The sequence below is a fragment of the Apodemus sylvaticus genome, chromosome 2, assembly GCF_947179515.1.
Source record: "Apodemus sylvaticus chromosome 2, mApoSyl1.1, whole genome shotgun sequence".
Lineage (NCBI taxonomy): Eukaryota > Metazoa > Chordata > Mammalia > Rodentia > Muridae > Apodemus > Apodemus sylvaticus.
The window spans coordinates 55596565-55618940 of record NC_067473.1 but is presented as its reverse complement, the minus strand read 5'-3'; the positions used below and the strand labels follow the sequence as shown (position 1 = coordinate 55618940).

The following is a 22376-nucleotide window of genomic DNA, read 5'->3' as shown; positions in this document are numbered from 1 at the left end:
ACTTTGCAGTTTTTACTGCAAAAAGTACCCCATTTCCTAAGTTTCTAGATCTGCTGTCATTTTTAACTATGTGTGATCTGATAGTGGGATCAATCCGGAAATCACGTGAATTTAAAATGTCCCAAACTCCTCTATCCACAAAGTTAATATTGATTGTTTTTTTTTTTTTTTTTGAGTTTGTGTAGATGTTGATTCGCTAAATGCAAGGGCATGAATTAATCTGAGCGAATACAAAATAAAACTTTGTACCTCCGTTTTGAGAAAGTATTGCTTGGTTTGAGAACCAAGCCTTTTGTTGGTACTACTTTCGAGGAAACAACGCTAAAGAAAACCATCAAAGACACACACACACACCCCGGTGTGTCCACAGGGAACCTCTTCTGTCTTTCCTATACACGCGGTGTGGACTACCACGCCGGAATGATCATGCAGAAACTTCCTAGTGAAAACACCCGGAAAGCTCTTCCCAAACTTGAGGCCGGCTGCAAGGCCACCCCAACCCGCTCTCCCGGCTTCCTCAGCGGCTTCACGAGCCTGCGCGCAGCCCACTTGAGAGGTTCACAAGGTCTGCTGTCCTTGGCATCCGGGAACAATCTCTCCACTTAGACTCATCAGACATAAAGACTCCGGATTAGCAACCCAGGAGTCATGTGTGACGAATTTTCGCCATCTCCCTCCTGTGTTAGCCCCCTCCCCCTTCAGCTTCGTATCCCAGCGCCGTTGAGATGAGGTGCCACCTTTGCATTGGACTCCACAGAGTCCGCAGCCCGCAAAGGCCCCCACGCTGGGGTGGATAGGGTCGGTGTGGAATGGCATTCCACGCCGTGTATAGGATTCTTTGTCCTTTCACAGAGTAAACTCGGTTTTACGAGATTCTCCAATTCCGATCTCCCATCTCAGGTCTACACATTTCTCAGGAGTGAAGGCTGCCTCTTTCATTAAGGTTGTTCAAGATTCTGGCCCTATGTTAGGTGCTTCTCCCAAGCAAGTGTCTCAGCAGCTGTTGGAAGGGTTGTCAGCCCTGTGTTTCGTATGAAAAGAATCGAAGCACACAGAGTGATTTAGCACGACTAGGTTTTGAGCCCAAGTTGGATTTGACGCAGAGGCCCCTATATCTCCATTGCTGCTTTTAATTCCGCAATATTAATTCTCATGGAGCAATTACGGTATAACGGGCACTGTGCAAAGTATGTTTCCAGATTAGTCTCTGAGGCAAGACTGCTATTTACCACCTAAGGGATCTTAAGCAACTTTTTTAACCTTTTTTTTTTTAAACTCTATTTTCCTGTCGGCAAAACGAGGCTTAGAAATATGATTGCTGTGAAGAGCAAGCAAATTAATACGTGCAAAGCACTTAGAACACAGACGCGCACGAATTAAGCGCTGAAATTTTTGCATTAAAAGACTCGCATCCATTTCTACATCGTGGGAGAGGGTAAGAAAAACTCCGTCCAGATAGTACGGGGCTCATCCAGGAGCACAAACTTGCTTGGGGACTGCACGAGATCCAGGCACCAGCTAGGTAGGGGACCTGCTTCCCTGGCTCTGCCGCAGAAGGCGCTGAGGTCTGGGGGCCTGGAAGGATCGGTTGCCGGGGATCTGTGCCCGCGTGTAAGGGTGGCAGCATTATGGAGGATCCCGGCTGATCCCTCCCTGCAAAAGCAATGTGTAGGACATCGGCGGCAGGGACTGATTGTCTGACAGGGTCCCTGGCGCGCGCATAGACAAGTATACACAGCATGAGCACAGATCCACAGGCACACACACTTAACGAACGCGCGCGTGCGCGCGCACACACACACACATACACGCAAGTATACACAGCATGAACACAGATCTACAGACACACGCGCGCGCGCGTACACACACACACACACGCGCGCGCGCGTACACACACACACACACACACACACACACACACACACACACACACACACACACACTCACTACTCACTGCCCGGGACCGCCAGCCCCGGCTGCCCCGCCCGCCGCGCTCCAGGGCGGAGTTTCCTCCTCTGCTTATTGTTCGCAGCGCCCGCCCAGCCGCCGCCCCGCCCGACCCTGCCGCCGCTGTGGGCGAGCTCCTGGGGGAGGGGGCGGAGGCCAGCGCGGACGGGACGGGGCGGGAGTCATCGCGGCAACGTGCGCGGGGCCGCAGCCGCGCAGACACCGCCCGGGCCACAGACACCTTCGCTCCTCGTAGCTGCCTCCGCGTCCCAGCCTAGCTCTGCGGCAGGCAGGAGGAGCCGCCGGATCTCGACTCCGGAGTTCGCGGCTGTCGCCAGGCTTCCCCGAGCGGCGCCGACGCTCCCGCCGTCCGGACGCGCGACCCTGCGCCAGCGCCGCAGCCACCTGCTCCGAGTCTCCGGGCGAGCACAACCATGCGCCCCACTCCGGAGCTCTCCGTGCTGCTGCTGCAGCTGGTGCTGCTACTGTCGCCTCCATCTCTCTCCCAGAATGATGGTGAGTGGACAGCCGCGGCTCTGCCGGGACCCTTGGTCATTCCCCTCCGCCCCAAGCCTGACGGGGCCTCTGGGAAGCCGGCTGCACCGCGTGGTCGGACCGCTCGCAGCCTCTCCCGCGTGGCCGCACGCAGAGTCCTGACCTTGGCACCATCCACGCCCCCTCCACATTGGAGAACGCCGCAGGTGCGGGGCCAGATCGTGGATTTACCTCTAGTCTTCCTTGGTGTGGAGTGAGCCGGAGTTTGTGAGATTGTAAAGGGAGTACTTGGTGGGTTCACTGAAGAAAGGGGGAAACTTTGGGTTGTGGGGAGGTCCCAGATTCCCGCGGAACCACCAGAATGCGATTTCTCTTGCTCGTGTTGGGGGAGACCAGGAACTGTATTGCGAGGTCGTTGAAACTAAGCAAAGCGACGGGCAGGGAGCACAAGAAGGAGCACCTGAAGCTGGCTGCGAGCCCCTAAATGCCCACGCGTGCAGAGCTCTTCTTGTCCAGGCGCTTTTTCTTAAGCCTGTCCTGGGACGAGCGGAGTAAGTGCTCCTTCCAGGGTCCCAGAGTCTGGTTCAGCGGGGACCTTGGCTTCTCGTTGCCAAAGAACCGGATTCTTTCTCAGAGCTTTGCCAGGCTGGTGGGCCCCTCCCACCCCTTTGTGTAAACAAGAAACTTCTTTCACAGATGAGGTTTGAGCTGTGTCTTAGTAATACCTCAGGCACCCATCTCCCATTAGACCCAGCTTGGAGACAGTCCCACTACCTTCTTTCTGAAGGTGAAATGTTACTTTCTGTTTGAGAGGTCAGGCGGTGTCTGCAAACGTAATCAGAGCAGGTGTCCCCAAATCCCTGCCAAACAGCTGAGAGACTCAGCCCGGGAGAGAGAGGCAGACGTTTCATAAACGGAGTGGCCTATCCTTCCTGAGCAGACTCAGAACTACTGTGGTGACCGCCCAGGCTGGGCAGGGACTCTGCTGCTGTGGGAGTTCGTGTTGGGGAAACTGAGTTCTGCAGAACAATGAAAGGTGGTAGGGTGGTGAGGGCTGGTGCTCAGGGAATGGACGGTCAAGCCTCCGGGGGGCGGGTGGCCTGGGACTCTAGCTTTGCCTGAAAGGGAAGATTACTCCCTGGCAACTTCCTGGTGCAGCTTCACACGCAGGCTTTTTTTTTGGGGGGGGGTAGCCCCTCGTACCACTCAAAAGCCAGATGGGCTAGTTAGCCCACAGTGATTCTGATTTTATAGAAGCCAAGCTTGGAGAAGATACAGGCTAAAGGGAGATGCCTGGAAGCCATCAGCGAACTGCTCCCAACCTGGTCTCTGAACATCAAGGCTGGGCTTCTTGTCCTGCACTGTGTCTGCCGAGGAGCTCTCTCCAGACTCTACCGCAGGCACGGGTCATAGTCAGAGTTCAACATGGGCGGACAAATGTGTCCAGAAACCTGGCCTTGTTCCAAGCAGCAAGTCTCAGCATCACTAAGCCCCCGATACCCTAACCCAGAGATGTCATTTTTTATAGTATGTGACAGTATAGAGAAGTTCTTTGACGGTGTTTGGTAGCAAGAAGGAATGGTTACACTGATCCCGAGGGCAGCAAACTGATTATGATGATGATGGTGAATTATATCCAGGGCAAAAAAAGACTTAGGGGGCAAACCTGGGATTGGGATGTGGCGGTTTTGTGCTCTCCTCTTGGCCAGCTCCCTTAGTGGCTGTCATCAGCCATACCTCCACACAGCCCCACCTCAGTTGGTGGAACCAAGCGATGAGATACAAAACCGTGGGCTTACAGTGCACGTCTCTGTAACAAAGGAATTATCCGGGCAGGTTCCAGCTTTCCCCCTAAGCTGGTGGCTGGAGCACGCCCTGGAGGGAAACAGCCTTTATCCTGGGATCCTTTTTGGGTTTTTCCTTTGCCACAGGGCAAGTCAGACCTTTGCACTCCACTTTCCTATCTGTAAAGTAGCATGGCGGAACGGAAGGGGACCTCTGCTCCCATTGTGGTAGATGTCTTGGCCTCCATGTTCCTTGGCTGATGAAGAGAGACCAATTTAGTCCTCTCCGACTGATAGCCATTTGATAGATAAATCCTGGGAAGGAGCCAGGTGGGCTGACATGGTGGAAACTCTCAGCCTGGGCCCCACACTTGTATGCCTGTGGACTAGGCAGTATACTTCCCAAGCCTCTGCGTCCTATTGAAGTGATCTCAATCCTGCTTCTTGGGTTGTCTTCATCAGAGCAACCATAAGGGTGTAACATTGTAGCCAACTCACCAATAGCAGCAGCTGCCGCTTGGTACTGCCCGGAATTGAAGGGGTGTATTGGGTGCTGATGAGCTCGAGACCCCCTGTGCATCAGTATTCTGCTGTTGGTAGCCAGTGGCAGTCGTTGTGTGACTTGCTTCCTAGAGGCAAGGAGAGGCTGTCTTAATGAGCCCAGTATGGGTTGTGAAGAGCTTCCTGGAGTGTTTTCGTATGGAGATTTTAAAATAAAAAAAGATCTGCAGGGGGTGGGAGAGCTCTTCCTAGGGTCACTAAGCTAGGATAAATGGTGTAGGGGGATGGCGTAGGGGTAAAGCAGGCTGGGGGATGGGAGCCACTCTAGGGAGTGTGAGGTGGGCTCTGTGAGGAATTCTGTAGGGGAGGGAACCAGCCGCTGGGCTGAAGGGAAGCTTCCAGAAGTAGGGAGGGGGCAGGGGTTTTCTGACAGGATTCACTCTGAGGTATTCATCAACAGAGGTAGCCGGACTGAGAGCAGGTGGGGTGTGGCCTCCCGGGGTGGGACAGAGAGCAGCAGTTTAAAGTCCTCAGGAGGTCACGCTGCCTGTGTGAAATGTCAGGCTCAGGTGGAGAGAGCCGGTTCTTCCTGGGGTCCCTCCATCTACGCGGAGGAGACTACCTTTGGAAGCTGAGGGGAGGGACCACGGGGTTAGAGTCCTCTGGGGAGGAGGCTCCTGAATGGGTTATCTCTGGAGCCTGCCGCGCCTCTCCACCACGGGGATCTCGGGCTGAGCATGTGCTCCTTGGCTGCAGACCTGAGAGGAAAGCCCGGCAGCCTGACTCGTGGACTTCGATGTCTACCTAGTGGACTCCTTTTCCAGGTGTGTACTGGGAACCAGTCTCTGCCGCTCTCCACAGCTGGAGACAGGACAAAGCTGGGCTCTGCTGACCGGCCGGCCGGGAGGACTTCCAGCTCTGGGCTCTGTTCTTATTTGTGCCTAGAGTGTCTGAGGCAGGGCCAGGAGCTCAGTTGGTACAGTTTCCTGTCACAGTCTGTTCACAGAGACTTTGTGGGACGAGTCTTTCTGTCGTTTCTCCGCCACTTGTGAGGCTGTGAAAGATCCGAGGAAGTGTCAGATCTGGGATCATGACTCCTGGGCCCACAGAAACCTAAGTGTGTTCTTTAAAGACTTCAAAGCCAGAGGGGGTGGAGCATGTCCTTAGTCCTAGCATTCAGAAGTGAGAGGATCTCTGGGCGCATGCCTTTAATCCCAGCACTTGGGAGGCAGAGGCAGGCGGATTTTGGAGTTTAAGGCCAGCCTGGTCTACCGAGTGAGTTCTGGGACAGCCAGGGCTACACAGAGAAACCCTGTCTCAAAAACAAACAAACAAATAAGTAAATAAAAAGAACACTATGGGATGGGGACATGCTTGATCTCATTTCAGCGCCTAGTACTGAATAAACCCGGCATAGTGGCACAAATCTAGAGTTCAAGCACCTGGGAGGCTGACACAGAGCCTTCAGAAGTTGACAGTCTGGAGGTCAGCCTGAGATACTGAGACCCTGTCTCAAAAAGCAAAGTGGTGTAAGGAGCTTCTCATCTGCAGTATGCTTGAGATAAGGCTCTTTAAGTAGCAGTGCATGGTGGGGGGGCTACTCTGCTGCTTACTCTGCGTGGAAGGGGGGGTGAGGGTGGAGGGGGAGGGGGAGTAGGGAGGGGGGATGGAGTTCAAGTTCCCGAGCACTTGCCTAGAATACACAGAGTCCTGAGTCCCATCCTCAGTCCCACAGAAAGTGAGCATAGCAGTGCACCTCTAATCCTAGTGTTTGGGAGGTGGAGGGGGTTGAATAGTAAGTTCTAGGTCAGCCTAGGCTACAGGAGACCCAGCCTCAAAATAAAAAATATGAATAGCCCAAGGGTAGTTTTTTTTTTCTTTCCCCCGAGATAGGGTTTCTCTGTGTAGCCCTTGCTGTCCTGGAACTCACTCTGTAGACCAGGCTGGCCTCGAACTCAGAAATCCACCTGCCTCTGCCTCCCAAGTGCTGGGATTAAAGGCGTGCGCCACCACTGCCCGGTCCACGGGTCATTTTTATACCATCTCTCATAACTGTTCTAAGATAGAGTCCAAGGGCTGAGAGCCACCTGGGCCTCACCTGCTCGAACTCACTTATTCCTCAGATGAGAAGTGTAGACCAAGGAGGAGCAACATTGCCTCTTTCTGGGTGTTCCCCAGGGCTTGCCATGAGACAACTGTGTACAGGTGTGTGGCTGTAGAACTGAATTCAGTCTTTTTGGGGCCATTTCTCTTCCGGGGACTGGGGGAATTTAGTGAGGGTTGACTAATGTAGCCTTTAACCCACTCTCTCCCTTCCTGTCTGCCATTAAGGTAACTGAAGCTTGGTGTTATCTGGCCAATCAATGCCACAGAACCTCCAAGTGCAGTCACAAAGCTGGTGGCCTGAGTTGTGATTGCCAGTGATATGTCGGGGTCCCCAATAGGCCTGAGAGTTCCCATACCATCCATGGCATCCAGCCAGTACCTGCAATACACAGGTGGTCAAAGAAGTGCTCACCGGAGGAATGGGCTTGTTGATAACTGTCTAACCTTCGTTTCCCCGAATCTGAGGCACAGGCCCACCAACATAGTTGCTGTGTTGTCCTCTGGGCCACCAGCTCTTCCTTTCCTTCTTCTGTCCCTACCCTCTCGGCACATAACACCACCACCCTCTCTCTTCCTCTGTACCCTCACCCCCCCAGGTCAGCCACCTCAAACTTCCCTAGGGCCAGGGTGCAGGGTGGCACCCCGTCCGCCAATTGTCATAGCCGGAAAGCTAGCTACATGCCTCAACCCAAGGGTAGAGAATTGTGAGGCCTGGCTGATCTAGGCTTGCATTCAGTCCCACATTGGGGTGCGGGAGGCCCCCCTCAAGAACCAGGCCCCTGAAGGCTTTGGGATAACTAGGGGCCTATGGCTGTGTGAGTTCAAACCTTGAAACTGTCTGACTGGTAAGGTAGACAGGGCAATAGTGTGACAAGGCCCAGGCATTCTGTGATCCTAAGTACACAGCCAATGTCTGAGGCCTCCACCATGGATGGAGCTCAAACCCACAGAATTTAGCCTGAGCTGCAAGACTCTTGAGACTCCGTCTAACTGGATGCCCCTGCTGCTCTCTGAGAACGTCCCCACGGAGTGTCACAGATTGCTAAAGCTGTTAGAGCACGAGGTTGCCACTGGGTAGCCTCCATGTCTGTCCATTCCAGAGAAGGGAAGTTGAGGCACAAGGACTTACAGTCAGTCGGTCACCTAACCACGTCTTTCCTCAAACATTCTTAGGTGCCCACGTCTTACTTCAAAACTTATTTTATTTATTTTTTTAGACAGTTTCTCAGAACTCCAGCTGGCCTGGAACTCTCCTGTGTAAGCTTACTATTTTATTCTCCTGCCTCTACCTCCAGGTGTGTGCCGCTATGACCAACAGTTTACGTAGTGCTAGAGGTTGAATGCATAGGCTTCATGTGTGCTAGACAACCCTGCCCAAGTGTCACCTCCTTGAGAGAGCTTTCCAGGACATATAACCCACCCCCATCTCCTTGTCCTTGATGTTCTCTCTCCTGTTGCACACCCCTCACCCCCTGCTAGACCAGCAGTTTTCAACCTGTGGGTCATGACCCTTTTACAGGGGCTGCATATCAGATATCCTGCCTATCAGATGTTTACATTACAATTTATAACAGTAGCAAAATTACACTTATGAAAGTAACAACAAAAATAATTTTACGGTGGGAGAGGTTACCACAATGTGAGGACCTGGATTAAAGGGTTGCAGAGTTAGGAAGAATGAGAAACACTGAGCTACACTGTATCCTAAGGGCAGATAGTTTGTTAGTACTGAAGCCACAGCCTCTAGGAAAGTCCCCCACCCATAGTAGATGTTCAGTGAACACTTGCTGAGTGAGCGAGTTGCGTACCAGCTCAGTACCCTCTACTTCTGACCAGAATGGTGGAGGTGGCAGGCAGGAGCTGGCCAGGGATCTTGGAGAAATAGACAAGTGAGTATGAACGGGAACAGGGGAGAGGTTATATATACAGTGAGACCCTGTTTCCCAGGAGGAGACGCACAGGAGTTCAGCAGCCTCCTTCCGGTCTCCTGTGTCGCTGTGTGGTCCTCACCCTAAAAGTCCTTCCATGGAGACAGCATCTAAGCCAAGTTATATTGTTCTCATATTGGAATTTCAGAGTACACATGTTGGTTCTGCCCTCAGTAGCTCACAGTCCATTGGTCCGTGATAAGATTCCACCTGTCAGGACCAAAGGAAGAAATAAGAACGCCGCTGAACCTCCTCCTTTATCTCCCCAAAACCATGTGTGACTTTTCCAAGAGCATTTTGCTGAACTGAACGTAATCACATACTGATATCTAACAGCAAGAGAATCAGGAAAGGGTGCTTTCCTTCAGAAAGAGTAACTTTTATTTGTCCAAAAATAGTTTTGTTATAAAGAAGCAGAGATGGATGCCGGGGTGGGCGCCTGGCAGGTTCCTCTGGAGGGCTTGCCTGTGGCTGCCTCAGGCTGCCTGTAGCTTTAGTCATCCCTCCTTTCCCTGACATGTCAGGGTCCAACTGTGCAGAAGGGAAAGAGAATTAATTGGTTTCTCCATGGCCTCAGGCTTTGATGCCTCAGACCTCAGTGCAGCCTGAACTCTGGAGAGTTTAGGTGTGGAGCATTGAGGGAGAAGTACCTTTTAAGGCAGAGAAACCATTTCTCCCGATGATCCAGGCTCCTTTGCCCTTGGCTAGGCCACTGAGCCAGTTGCCCTGAAATTTCCCATGAGCTGCAAGGCGGTCAGGGCAGGCATGGGGGAGGACCTGGGTTCCTGCACTGGCGTCGGGATAGGACCGGAATGTCTCTGCATGCATGAGTAGAGTACACACTCAGATACACACCCCAGGCCACACCACTTCCCCTCATGTTTCCATGGATACATGTATGGGCAGAGGGCAACATCCTCCTAGGCGTCCCTCACCAAACTGCACCTAGGTAGGCACCCGGATTGACAAAATGCCAGAAGATGGGAGAGCACCCCCTAGGGTCTTTGTGTTGGGAGGTGAGAAACAACAGGGACCGATGACTTACAAGCCTGGTACAGGTGCTCTGGGAAGCTACCTAAGGGCTACCAAGAACTGGGGGGGGGGTGGGATACCTGAAAGAAAACTAAGAGTTTTCTTATCATTTTCATCTGGGGGCCAGGTTTGTGTCTACCTATTGAGCATAACTGCTTATGTGTGTTCTGCATGGGAGTTCCTTTGAGAAAAATGGTTTACTCATAAATGTTAGAGAGAGGTAAAGGGAGACATCCTGATACAATGTCCCAGACTTTGGCGTTACAGACTTGGAATCTAGCCTCCTCTTTGCCTCTGACTTGCTAGCCCATGGCCTTAGATTTGCTCCTTGCTTTCCAGTCAGTGTAATGAACCAGTTCCCCAACAGTGCTGGTCAAATAGAGTCACAGAAGTGGTTTGTCTGCCGCGTGGCAAAGCACAGGTATGTCCCTTCTCCCAGGGTGTGCAGGACCACCGTTTGAGGGTTAGTTACAATCCCAGATGAAAATGTTCAGAGGACCTTGGTAGGTGCTCTGGCTTCTAGTCCACACCTAAATGTTTCTGACCCCAGCCCTGGGCAGTGGACACTCTTCTCACCTTTAGATGTTATAGTCAATGCAGGTTTTCCTGAAGCCACAGGTGTGCTGACCCTGGGAGCCCTCAAGGGTGTGGCCTGGGCTCTCATGGCTTCTCTTTTACCAGGATAAATGTCCATGTGATTGGCTGACGGTTTCCCTGGTCTATCTGCCAACTCCCTTTTCAGTTCCACCAAGCAGCTTCCTTCCTGGTGTCACCTCCTCAGTCTCCAGCTCCACTTTCCAGTGATACAGTCCGTCACCTAAGCATGGTGTGGTGGTGGGCTTGTGGGCTTGTGGCCTTCCAGCTCCACATTTTCCTACTCTGGCGATGGGGTGGGGCAGGCAGAGGATGGAAAGGGAGATTTACAAGCTGCAGCCCTCCTGCTGAGAGCCTGCGGGGGAGGGGGAGGGGAGGGAAGGGGATATTTCCCTACAAAGCAGAGAAGAGGGAGAAAGGGAGAAACAGTTTAAAGTTCTCACAGATCTGTGTGCCTCAGCACTACAGTTGTGGTGCCATTCCATGCCTTAGTTTACCTAAATGGTAAGTCAGGGCAAGCATCATAGGGGACTGTGTTTGTAATTTCACAGTGCATAAAGCAAGCTGCTTACCAAACTTGGTAAGCCCCTCGAGTGGCCCCTCAAGATTGAATAAGCTGGCTCTCGGCGATTGATCGGTCAGTGAGCTAAGTATGTGTCCTGTGATTATAAGGGAAACCACGATGCAAAGTTGAAGAAATGCCACTTTTCCCTTCATTGAATTGAGGTTTAGTGCCAATCAATCAGTCCATCAATCATCAATCAATCAATCAATCAATCTCCCTCCTTTCCTTCATCACCTACCCCCCTTGGTTTTTTGAGACAGGGTTTCTCTTTGTAGCCTTAGGCTGTCCCGGAACTTGCTGCAAAGACCAAGCTGGCCTTGGAACTCAGAGATCCACCAGCCTTTGCCTCCGAGTGCTGGGACTAAAGGCATGCACGGATCCATCACTAGCTCTAAATACAGTCTCATGTTTCCATTCCTACGGGCCTGACTGTAGCCCAGCACCCCTCATATATTGTAACAATGAAGAGAAAAATATCTGTTTAACATATATATTGCTGGGCATGGTGGCATGCACCTTTAATCCTAGCATTTGGGAGGCAGAGGCAGACGTATCTCTATGAATTTGAGGCCAATCCGGTCCCCATTACAAGTTCTAGGCTAGCCAAGGTTATATATATACAGTGAGACCCTGTTTCAAAACACACACACACTCACACACACACACACATACACACACACACAGTAAGAGGAAGGTGAGAACATGTATTTTCTGAAGTACTCAGGCTTCCTTGGGACATTTGGGGACAGGCAGTGTCTCTACTAGCTGTCTTCAGTATAAGTTCCAGACAATCTGTAAAGACCTGGATGGACCTCACTGCAAAGTCATCTGTGAAAACACCTTGACCTAGGCGTGGCTGACAAAAGAGAAAATGAAACTCCAGAGACTCTTCCAGGGGATTTCTAGGAAATCATGTGGGAAATCAGGCTTACGAAGGTGCTTGAACCAGGTACATGGGAACAAGTTGAGTCTTGGAGCACTCTCTTGGTGCTAGCCAGGTTTGCTCTTTAGCAGACATGGGAAGTGCTATTAAAAGGAATAGGGGTTGGGAGCGGGGATGCAGTTCAATTGGTAGAGAGCATGCCGCATATAGCCCTAGGTTTGATCTTCAGTACCATATAAACCTAGCAATGCTTAGGCATATACCTGTAATCCCAGCACTGGGGTGGTGGAGACAGGAGGATTAGAAGTTCAAAGTCTTCCTTGACTACATAGAGAGAGTTTGAACAAAGTCAAATCTGCATGAGACCTTGTCAAAACAAAAAGAAACAAAAAACAAACAAACAAGCAAAAAAAAAAAAAAACCCAGAAAACTGGGTTTGTGGACTCTCATTTCAGGCGTTTGATCTTTTGAGTTCCTTGCTGGCCAACAGTTTTCTGGCTGCTCTGGTTCCACTTTCCCTCCCTTGCCTCCTACCCCAATTCCTGTAACACCTCCGGGTATCTCAGGTCCCCGGTGTCAGAGGGGAGGAGACATTCTGGAGCATGGAAGCACGCAGCTCTGTGGAGCAGAGTTCAGGCTAAGCCAGACAGCAGCCACAGGGAACTCCTGGCTGGCATCAGCTTTCCTAGCTGCGGCTGTCCCGGATGCCACTCCGCCAACTGAGGCAATGACAAAGAGGACCCCGAAACAAGGAGTACCCCTTGCTTGAGCAGATTCAGTTCCCCACCCCAGTCTGAGGGTAAACAAAGTGCAGTGTGTCCCAGTCTCCCTGCCTTGCACTGTTGGGTCACAGTCCAGCTAGGAGCACCCTATACTTGCTTCTCGTTGTACGGCCACCCTGGTTCTGGCTTTGTGGCTTCAGAGTGCTAAGGCCTGGGAGGGCCTGGGCTGTGACTCAGGGGAGGCAGGGAATGGGACCCCATTGTCTGTTCTCCTTCTCCTGGGCTTCCTGGGGTGGGGTGGGGGTAGGCACTGAGGCAGGACATTTTCTGAGTTTACCCCCTCAAGCTCTAGGAGACCCTGAGTGTTCTGTCCCGTGTGCTCACAGAACATTCACAGTGATGGATGCCAGGACACCTTAGGACAAGCACAACGACATGCCAGCCACAGCTCTCCCCCCGGCCCTCTGTAATTATAGCTATGGCTGTTCATGTGTGCTGCTTGGGTATATGTGGCAGAGAGGCATGGTTGGCAAGGGGTATAAGGAGAGATGGATCATGGGAGCTCACGATTATATTGTGGAGCAGGCAGAAAAGAAGGCTGGCTTGTAGTAGAGGCTGTTCCACCTGGACGGACAGACAGTGTGAAGTCTTCTGCTGGCTTCGGTTTTCTCATCTGCAAATAAGACACCAACGGAGCAGCTCCTGGGGGTCTTTTCGGTTCACTTCCACTCATCTGATGATTTGACTTTATGTGTGGATACACCCAAGGAGGGGGACCTGGGAACATGCCTACTGTGGATGGATGCCTTCAGGGGAAGTGTCTTAAAGGTAGTGGCCTGCTTAGGAGAGTCTGGGATGCTGCCAACCACTGGGTCACTGGGTCACAGTAGAGTGCTTCCGACCTTCTCACTGTGGGTCAGATGAACCCCTTCCCCATCTGTCCAAAAGCTAGAAGAGGCAGGAGCTGGGGTTGGTAGCTCAGGGCTATTCAAGGCAAGAAAAAAATAGCTGTCTTGAACCGCAGGGTTTCTAGATGGCAAAGAAATGGACTCTGGTCATCTGTCACAGAGTCAGTTTCTCAGTTGTTGGGGTGGGATCAAGTGGCACCCAGGGTCCCCTAGCTCTGCTATGACTGTGAGATGCAGAGGAAAATTAATGCCAAGGGTAGGACTTGCATTCCTGATACTCCAACTTCTCCGGGCCCTGTGTAACTCCAACTAGGGCTGTACATGTTGTGTGTTGCAGGGGTATATGTGGTGGAGGGGCATCGTAGGCAGGGGGGACAAGGAGAGATCCGTCATCTAAGCTCAGGATGGAACTTTGGTTCAGTCCCGCGTGATGTGTGCAAGTCAAGTGCTCTGTCACTGAGCTGACTTCAGAGCTTCATATACTGGATTTTATGAGAATGAAAGTACTTAGCCACTGACTATGGAGCAATGTAGACCTAGCTACAGCCTGCCCTGGTTGCTCAGTGGCTTACTGCCTGTCCTCAGCTTACCCAGCATGAAGGATGGGTACCAGTTCCTTTGCCTAGGTAGCTCTGGGCATATCACCCCGTCCCAGCAGGGACCAGACTCAAAGGGTTGTTGAGACAAGCTGAGGACCTGCTTGTGCCGTTGTTGGTCACTCTGAAATGAAGGAATCTTGGTGTGGAGCTGTCTCCACTTTCCAAATGGGAACGGGAAATGGGAGGGAGGGTGGCAGTGGCTGTTCCAGTCATAGCCCTTGGTTTTTAGATGGGCCTGAGTGGCCTCACACAGGTGAGCCCTTGAATAAGCTTGGCCTGGAGATGTGCGCGTGTGTGTGCGCATGCGCGCACGCACAAGGGATTTTGGAAAGAGATGGAACTTTCCCTACCCACCTCAAGGCAAACTTCAAAAGCAAGCTCTGGTGATGTGAGACAGCCTGGCCCTTCCCATCACCTGGCGAACTTCAGAAGGAACATTCAGTGCAGCTCCCGATTCCTAGGAAAGGTAGAACTGTAAAACAGGCTCCATCCTGTGTATGCGTTTGTGTGCATTCGCTGTGGTCTTATCCTCTGCGTGATGTCATTAAACCTTGACACCCTTAAGGGAATGGATGAGCATGTGCTGTCTGGAAATCTGGTTTCCAGCGGCTGCCTGGATTTTAGGCTCACATCCTAGGCCGAACCTGTAGAAAGTTAAGCTTCCTAGACTAGCTCTGACTCTCCAATGAGTTAAGACTTGGCATTAAAAAGAGCCAGCCCTGGTGGCTCAGTTACAGCCGTTGATTTGGCTTGCACACACCCCACCCGCTCCCAAAGAAGACCAGACTCTGTGCGCTCCGGAGGATGGTCTCGCTTTCCCTTCCTGGGTCTGGCTGGGGGAGTGGGGCGATGGGAGATTTGCTTTCTTATTTTTCGCTTCAGGATGCGTCAGTTGGGGTACTGAGGAGACCAAGCCTTAGCAAAATGGTTTCCCCGGCACCACTCCGCCCCAAGCACAGGGCTGGGAAAGGTGTAACGGTGAGAATTATTCTTCAGCCAGAAGCTCATGGGTATCTTTTCCCGGAAGAGAGACGTCTGCTGCACAGAACACACAAAGCTGGGAAATCTGGAAAGCTACACTTGAGGTCACTTGTGGTCACTTGTGGTCATGACCCCGGCTTCCACCTGATGAAAGGCAGTCATTCCCAGGGAAATTCACAGGCTCCATTTCACAGACGGAACTTTCGATCTGGTTCCCAGAGCGACTGTTCCACAGCTGGGGCTGCAGGACTTCCCTCTGGCTTCACGCCTTTGTTTGTGTGAGGCCAAGAGTGGAGGCTGGTCCCTGGCAGAGGATTCCAGGGTCCACTTTGAAACTGTACACATCTGGCTATGTTCACGGGATGGGGAGGTGGCGTGGGAATGATACCGCGCCACCTCAGAAAAATATTTATCGAGGTTGTTTTTGACTGCACCGTGTAGGGAAGAGTGGAGTGCCAATGCGCATGCGCTTTGCCTCTGGAAGCTTGACTGTGCCCAGGGCCGAGTCCTAGGCGTTCTGCTGGGAGGAGCCAGCACCACAGTGAGCCAATACCACAGTGCCCCGCACAGCAGTCTAAAGAAAGTGTTGCTGAAGGAGAATGTAGCCCTCTGGTCCGCCTGGGTTGCCTGGGTTCCAGTCACCTCACTGAGAGGCTAGTTCCACTTAGCCACCCAAGCCTGCAGTCTGCTTATCCTCATATATAAGGGAAACAAAGCAATAAAACAATGATCTGGCTAGTATAGAAAGGCTGTGTCTGGCCAATGTGAGAAGCTTTAGTAATTAAACTTTGGTGGTTAAGTTTAAGAAGTCGGCTTTATGATTTTTTGTTTGTTTGTTTTTCAAGACAAAATTTTCTTTTTCCTACATAGCCCTGGCTGTCCTAGAACTTGTTCTGTAGACCAGGTTGGCCTCAAACTCAAGAGATCTGCCAATCTCTGCCTCCTGAGTGCTGGGACTAAAGGCGTGTGCCACCACTGCCTGACAAGAGGTAAGCAGGCTTTATAATACGGGGATGAATAGAAAATTGTACTATATATATATATATATACAGAGAGGGGGGGGAGACAGACAGACAGAACACCTCTTCACCTCTGCCTTGGTGTCTCTATGGTCACAGGTATATCAAGACATACATACACACTGTGGTGTCCCTGGTCCACAGTAGAGTGTTGGATCCTGATCTCCTGTCTGGCTCCTCTTACCTCCAGTTTCTGTGGACTTAAGAGGCTTTGTTGTTTTCCTCAAGGTATATTTCCTTTTCTTTCTTTCTTTCTTTCTTTCTTTCTTTCTTTCTTTCTTTCTTTCTTTCTTTCTTTCTTTCTTTCTCTTTCTTTCTCTCTCTCTTTCTTTCTCTCTCTCTTTCTTTCTTTCTTTCTTTCTTTCTTTCTTCCTTCCTTCCTTCCTTCCTTCCTTCCTCCCTTTCCTTCCTTCCTTCCTCCCTCCCTCCCTCCCCTCCCTCCTTTCCTTCCTTCCTTTCTCTCTCTCTCTCTCTCTCTCTCTCTCTCTCTCTCTCTCTCTCTCTCTCTCTTTCTTCTTCATTTTGACCCATGGTTGTCAGACAGGAAAATCCAGGCTCTGGGAGACCCCTGGCCATGTAAATCCCCCATATAAAGCCTTCCCTTGCTTTCTCTGCGGAGCCCACTGAAACTGTGCTATGACAGGGTGAAGGGCTCCTTTGGGAACACTTTTCCAGGTGCTGTCTTCTTTGTGGCTTTGTCCAGCAACCTGTGTTGGCAGGTGGGAGGGGGTTAGGCAGCTGGGCCTCACCTCTGTCCCTGCCCACCCCTGGCAGTGGGCAGGCTGCTCCTGGGCACCTTGCCCAGACCGACTGACTGGGATTCACATGGCCAGTAGCCGCCAAGGGATTAGGAGGCCCTGTGAGGGTGCTGTCGGACGCTAGCTAATGGCTTGCTCAGTTCTCCTCAGGAAGAACCACGCCCCTTCCCTTCTCTGGGTAGCTGGGAGGCTGGCATCATTAGATGGAGTTTCCAGTAGAGACAGAGAAGCTGTGACTGGCAGAGAAGCAGAGGCAGGGGGAAGAGCCAGAGGGAACAGCTGTGGGCAGCCTCACAGGTAGCAGCAGGGCAGAGCTGGGCACGGGATGGCATTCCAGACTCTCTTCTTACCCTCCTCTCAGAGTCACAGAATGTTCCTAAGACTCCTGCTGAGGCCTCAAGGGTAGAGCTAAGGGTGAGATCTGGGCCTTGACCTCCCTGGAGAAGCCCCAAGTGGGCAGGATATTGCTCACGCTGGGCCTCTCTGAGTTTTATCAGAAGGGATGGGAGAGATCACTGAGCTGTGACTCTAGCTAGCCAGATCTCTTTACCCTCCGTGCCTTATGTGGAAACAGGGCTGCTCAGCTTCCGAGCCAGCCTTAGAACAGGCTGCTGGCTCCAGAGTCCTCACCACGACTGACAGCCAGAGGGTGGTGTGCAGAGCTGTGTGCAGAGCTGAGTGGAATGGCCATATAGAGAAGACCTGACTGCGGCTGGGGCCCCGTGTACATGGGAACGGGAGCCCCGGGATGGTTCTTCTATCTAGACCGCAGTAATGGGCCCTGTCACCGGCCTGGCTGCCTGAAGTGCACATGGATGTTCACGGGACACGGCCTGCAGTGTGCATTGCACTGCTGCTCACAATGGCCTGAAGTAAGTTGGAAATGATGGAGCCAACCAGCAGCAGTAGGATTGTTCCACTGCCTGCTCACCTGTCCTTAATAAGCCAATTAAAAGTAGAAGGCAGGAGCTAGAGAATTGGCTCAGCAGTTAAGAGCACTGACTGATCTTCTGGAGGTCCTGAGTTCAAATCCCAGCAACCACACAGTGGCTCACAACCATCTGTAATGAGATCTGATGCCCTCTTCTGTGTGTCTGAAGACAGCGACAGTGTGCTCACATATATAATAAATAAATCTTTTTAAAAATAGTGGAAGGCAGAAAAAAAGACTTTATTTATTGTGGTCACATTGGAAGGGGTGGACAAAGAAATTCAGCAAACTCCCAAGTCCGTCTTTGGGGCTGTAAAGTGAAGGGCCAAAGATGCACACATCTACATGGTGCTGGTCACCGCTGACTCATCACTGGGCTCCAGTCATCCTGCGAGATGCTGACAAGTTATTGAACTATGAGATTTAATCTCCCTGGGAGACAAGTTCTTCCTCTGACTGGTGCCTCGCCCTTCTCCCAGTCTGAGCTCCCTGGGGAAATTTCCATTTCTTTGGGGTCCATTGTTTGATCAGTGATGGATTAAGAGACAAGTATGTCTTTAGACTATCTTAATTTCTGTCAGACCCAGTACAGGATATGTAGAAATACAGGGTGGGTGTACTTGCACAGTGAGACACTGTAAAGGGAGTCAACAATCACAAACCATCAAGTGCCAAGTGGTGATGGTGATGGGGTAAGGGTGGGGATGATGGTGGTGGTGGTGATGATGGTGGTGGTAGTGATGATGATGGTGGTGGTGATGATGGTGGTGGTGATAATGGTGGTGGTGATGATGGTAGTGGTGGTGATGATGATGGTGGTGATAATGGTGGTGGTGATGATGGTGGTGGTGGCGGTGGTGGTGGTAACTCAAAAAGGCACAATGGGGCTGCAGATAGAGTTTGGTCACAAGTGCCTCACTAACATGTGTGATGTCCTGGGTTGAATTATCAGCACCTCCTGCTTTGGGAAATGGAGAGAGAAGACAGTGTAGGCTTAAATAAATTTCCAATTTTATAGTCTTTGTAAGATGTGATATGTACTTTTTAATGTGTGTGTGTGTGTGTGTGTGTGTGTACGTGTGTGTGTGTGTGTGTGTGTGTACGTGTGTACGTGTGTGTGTGTGTGTGTGTGTGTGTGTGTGTGTGTGTGTCAATATGCCAAGGGATGAACCCTCCTCATTCCAGTTACATCATGTTGTTGTTAGGCAGTGTGGTACATCATACGGCACACCCAGCTGCACACCTTTCTGCGCTGGGAGCAGTGGGCCAAGAGGCAGGTCTCTTACAGGCAGCTCCTCCACCATCAGGCGAGGAAGTGTCACTGGCCCATTATAAGACAGCCAGGCCAAGTGGATCACTTCTTGGTCCATCAAGCCTCTCTTCTCCAACTTGTCCACTGGAGTCAAATCCCCATCTTGGTCACCCGAATGTGTCTTTGGTTGGGGTTCTCATGAACATGGCAGAAATAAGAATCTGGCCTGGCGGGAAATTACGGCACGTAGGAGGACTCGGCTTGTGGTGGGAGATTAGTGTGCTGAGGCAGCCTTCTGACTGGTGGGTTCAAGAATGAACACGTGAGGGTTGGAAAAGCTGCTACAGATGTGAGATGTGAGACTCCTGAACCAGCCAGGTCTACATGACTGACATTCAGCTGACAGGTCCTAGTAGAGGTTTTGCCTGACAGTTAACATGACATAGGAAACCAGGATGCTGGGAACCTCAAAGGGACAGGTTTTTTTTTTTTAGCTTGGGGCATTTGGGAAACTTCCTAACAGTGGGAGTGGGGTGTCTCTAACTCTTTTGCTTGCTCTTAGGACTCTTCTTCCTACTGGGCTGCCTTGTCCAGCCTTGATATGAATGGGACAGGTTTTAAAATCAGGAGGAAAGGGCTATTGGGAAGCTGCCCTGGGACCCACGCCACCAGGCTCCAGTCACCTATTCTGGAGGGAAGGGAAGTGGAAAGGAAGTTAGGTGCAAGTGACCTGGTGGGGCGCTGGCTGACTGTATCGTGACACCAGCCAGCACTGATAGTCCTGAGAGCCAGGATATACAGCCCCCATTGGCACCTTCCTTGGAATACACTAGGAATCTACTGGGACAGACACCTTGCAGGTAGCAGGGCTGCAAGGCGATTGGGCACAGTCCCTCCCTTCCCACTAAGCAGTAGGGAGTGTTGTTGTTGGTAACAGCCATACAGAGGGGAAGAATCCTACAAGGACCCCTCACACACTAGTCACCTAGGTCTGTTGCTGAGCTGTGGAACTTTAAGCCTGTAAACTAATCCTGACTTTTCCTTTTTTGGGGAGTAGGTAACAGGTTGTTTGTTTTCTTAGGAGTTAAGTGTATTTTCTCTGTTTGTATGGGAGGCTTTGGCTCTGCTTCTAATAGCAGGTATACGAGTGACACGGTGAGACTCTAGGGAAATCATAGAACAGGATTTGTAGCTGGATGAAAACACAAGCTTCAGTTCCCAGACCCAGGAGAAATATCACATCAAAGGTCTGCCAACAAATGCTTGACTGTATGCAGTTGTAAATAAAGTTTTATTGGGACACAGCGAGGTTTAATGAATTTACAATATCATCTCTGATTGCCTCTGGACTCACCCTGGGCAGAGTTGAGTGTTCATGAGAAAGACTTTGGGACTTCACAGAAACCTTTGCTCTCCTCTTTTGCATCTTATCATGTCATTAGTGACTTAGTCCCTATCTGGGACCCTCCTTGACAGCAAACCCTGTCCCCCTTCCAGTGTTAACCTGACTCTTCCCAGAAGCACTGGAGGGGAGAACACTGTGGATCTGTGCAAGCTGGAGTCTCCCTCCATTTGCTAAGGGCGGTGCAGATGTGAGGGAAAGGTGGCCTGCCCAGCTCTGGAGCAGGAAACAGGTAGAGACAAAATGGAGGTCTGGAAGTTGGAGATGTCTCCAGGCATGGGGGCACAGCTCATGCTAGTTGAGCCTTGTGAACCCACCCGCTGCTCACTTGGATCCAATGGGAGAAAATGGAAAGCAGACAGTTGCCTGGCCACACAGCTACTGTGGAGACTCAGGTCAGATAGCTGGGTTCCTACATACCTTCTTTCTCCGCTCTCATCTCGGTGGGACCAAGTACGGATGTGCGGCATACGGGAGCCAGGGTATCCTGCAAAGGAAAATCTGAGCAGGCCTGTGTGGGAAGCTAAATAGACCAGTGGAGAAACCATGCCAGGGCACGGTCCACATTTTTCCATGGTAGACAGAGTGTCCCCTCAAAAAACAAAAGAATGTAATTACTGCTTGATTTGGACAAAGGGCCTTAGCCGCCGTGACAGTTAAGGTTTTTGAGATGGGATGGATTATGTGTGGGTGGGCTCTACATCCAGCCACCGTTGTCTTTGAGAACCAGAGAAGGTGGCCCTCAAGGCTGAGCTGTGGATGGTGTTGCTGGGAGCTGCAGGGAATAGATGATGCTGTAGAGCCTCTAGGATTCACACAGACACTGATTTCAGAGTCTACTCTTCCACACAGAATATGACCCAATGTTGCTTCAATGTTTTTCTGCCTCTCAGAACCTGCCTGTAAATCAGGAGCCCAGGGGGGAAAAATGGGCCCTGAAGAGGGGTGGGGGATGGGGACGGACAGACAGACCTCGCTTGCCTGAGCCTGGAGCTGCTTCCCCCTGGGTCCCTCCTGGGGACCAGCAGCTTCTCCTGGGAAGCTAGGGTCTCACGGAGTGGGTGTCACCTGAGCTTCGAAGCAGGCAGCCCAGAGCAAGCCTTCCTTGGAGGCTGTGTCAGTGGCTCCGAAGTCCCAGTAAAAGCTGGCTTACCTGTGTATTGCTGGTGTTGCACAGCACCATACTGGGAACTTGCTCATATGCTGAGGGACCTTGGAAACTATCTGCATGCTTCACAATGCCTGGGTCTCGGGGGTCAGAGGCTGGGGGCGGAGAGTGTGTCCCCATCTGTGTGTTCTTTGATCCCACTAAGCCAAGGAGAACCAAGCCTCAGGTCCAGCTTGGTGTCTGTCCTCTGTCATTTCAGAGGTGACAGTTTGGAGTTGCGAGCTGTGGTGGAAGGAAGGAGAGGCGAGGCGAGTGTCCGGGTGGGGTCCAGTCTTGCTGCCTTCCTGCCTGCCTTCCACACGCCCTCTTCCTGGGGCATTCTTTCCAGTTTCCTTTTCTGCTATTAATAGTGGAGTCAGTCCCAGGTCTGGGAGCAGCCAAGAACAGGAGGAAGCCAGCCCTTAGGGCAGGTTTAAGCAGCACCCAGCTCTCCCTGGGGAGGAGGCCGAAAGGGCCTTCTCCTGCTCTGTCCTCCACCCTGCTGGGGCAGCTATACCCCAGGCCGAGGTACCTTTCCTTCCAGCAGGCATCTGCCCTGCTCTCCGTCCCCTCTATCTCAGGGCAGCTTCTCAGATAAGCAGAGAAAGTCTGGCCCGTTTGCCAACCCTTTTCCAGTTTCGCCTCATTCAGCCATTTCCTTTCCACACTTTGAATCTCACCATTAGCCCTGCAGAGAATGCGGGTGTTGTAGCTACAGATCGCTGTCCCTCTGCCCCCAACTCATCTGCAGAGCCATCCTTTGGTACTTGCAGGAGGTTGGCGCTAGAACCCTGCTTATTACACGACTTAGCATTTGCATAC

At 51.7% G+C, this 22376-nt stretch overlaps 1 protein-coding gene across 1 annotated transcript in view; it reads left to right on the top strand.

Moving 5' to 3' along the window:
- The first annotated feature begins 2036 nt into the window (after nt 1-2036).
- Nucleotides 2037-22376, top strand: part of Podxl (podocalyxin like) — a 45738-nt gene continuing 25398 nt past the window's right edge. The window contains exon 1 of the mRNA XM_052173398.1: nt 2037-2463. Coding sequence (XP_052029358.1) covers nt 2382-2463 — 82 coding nt within the window. The 5' untranslated portion in view covers nt 2037-2381. The remainder of the gene's footprint in view (nt 2464-22376) is intronic.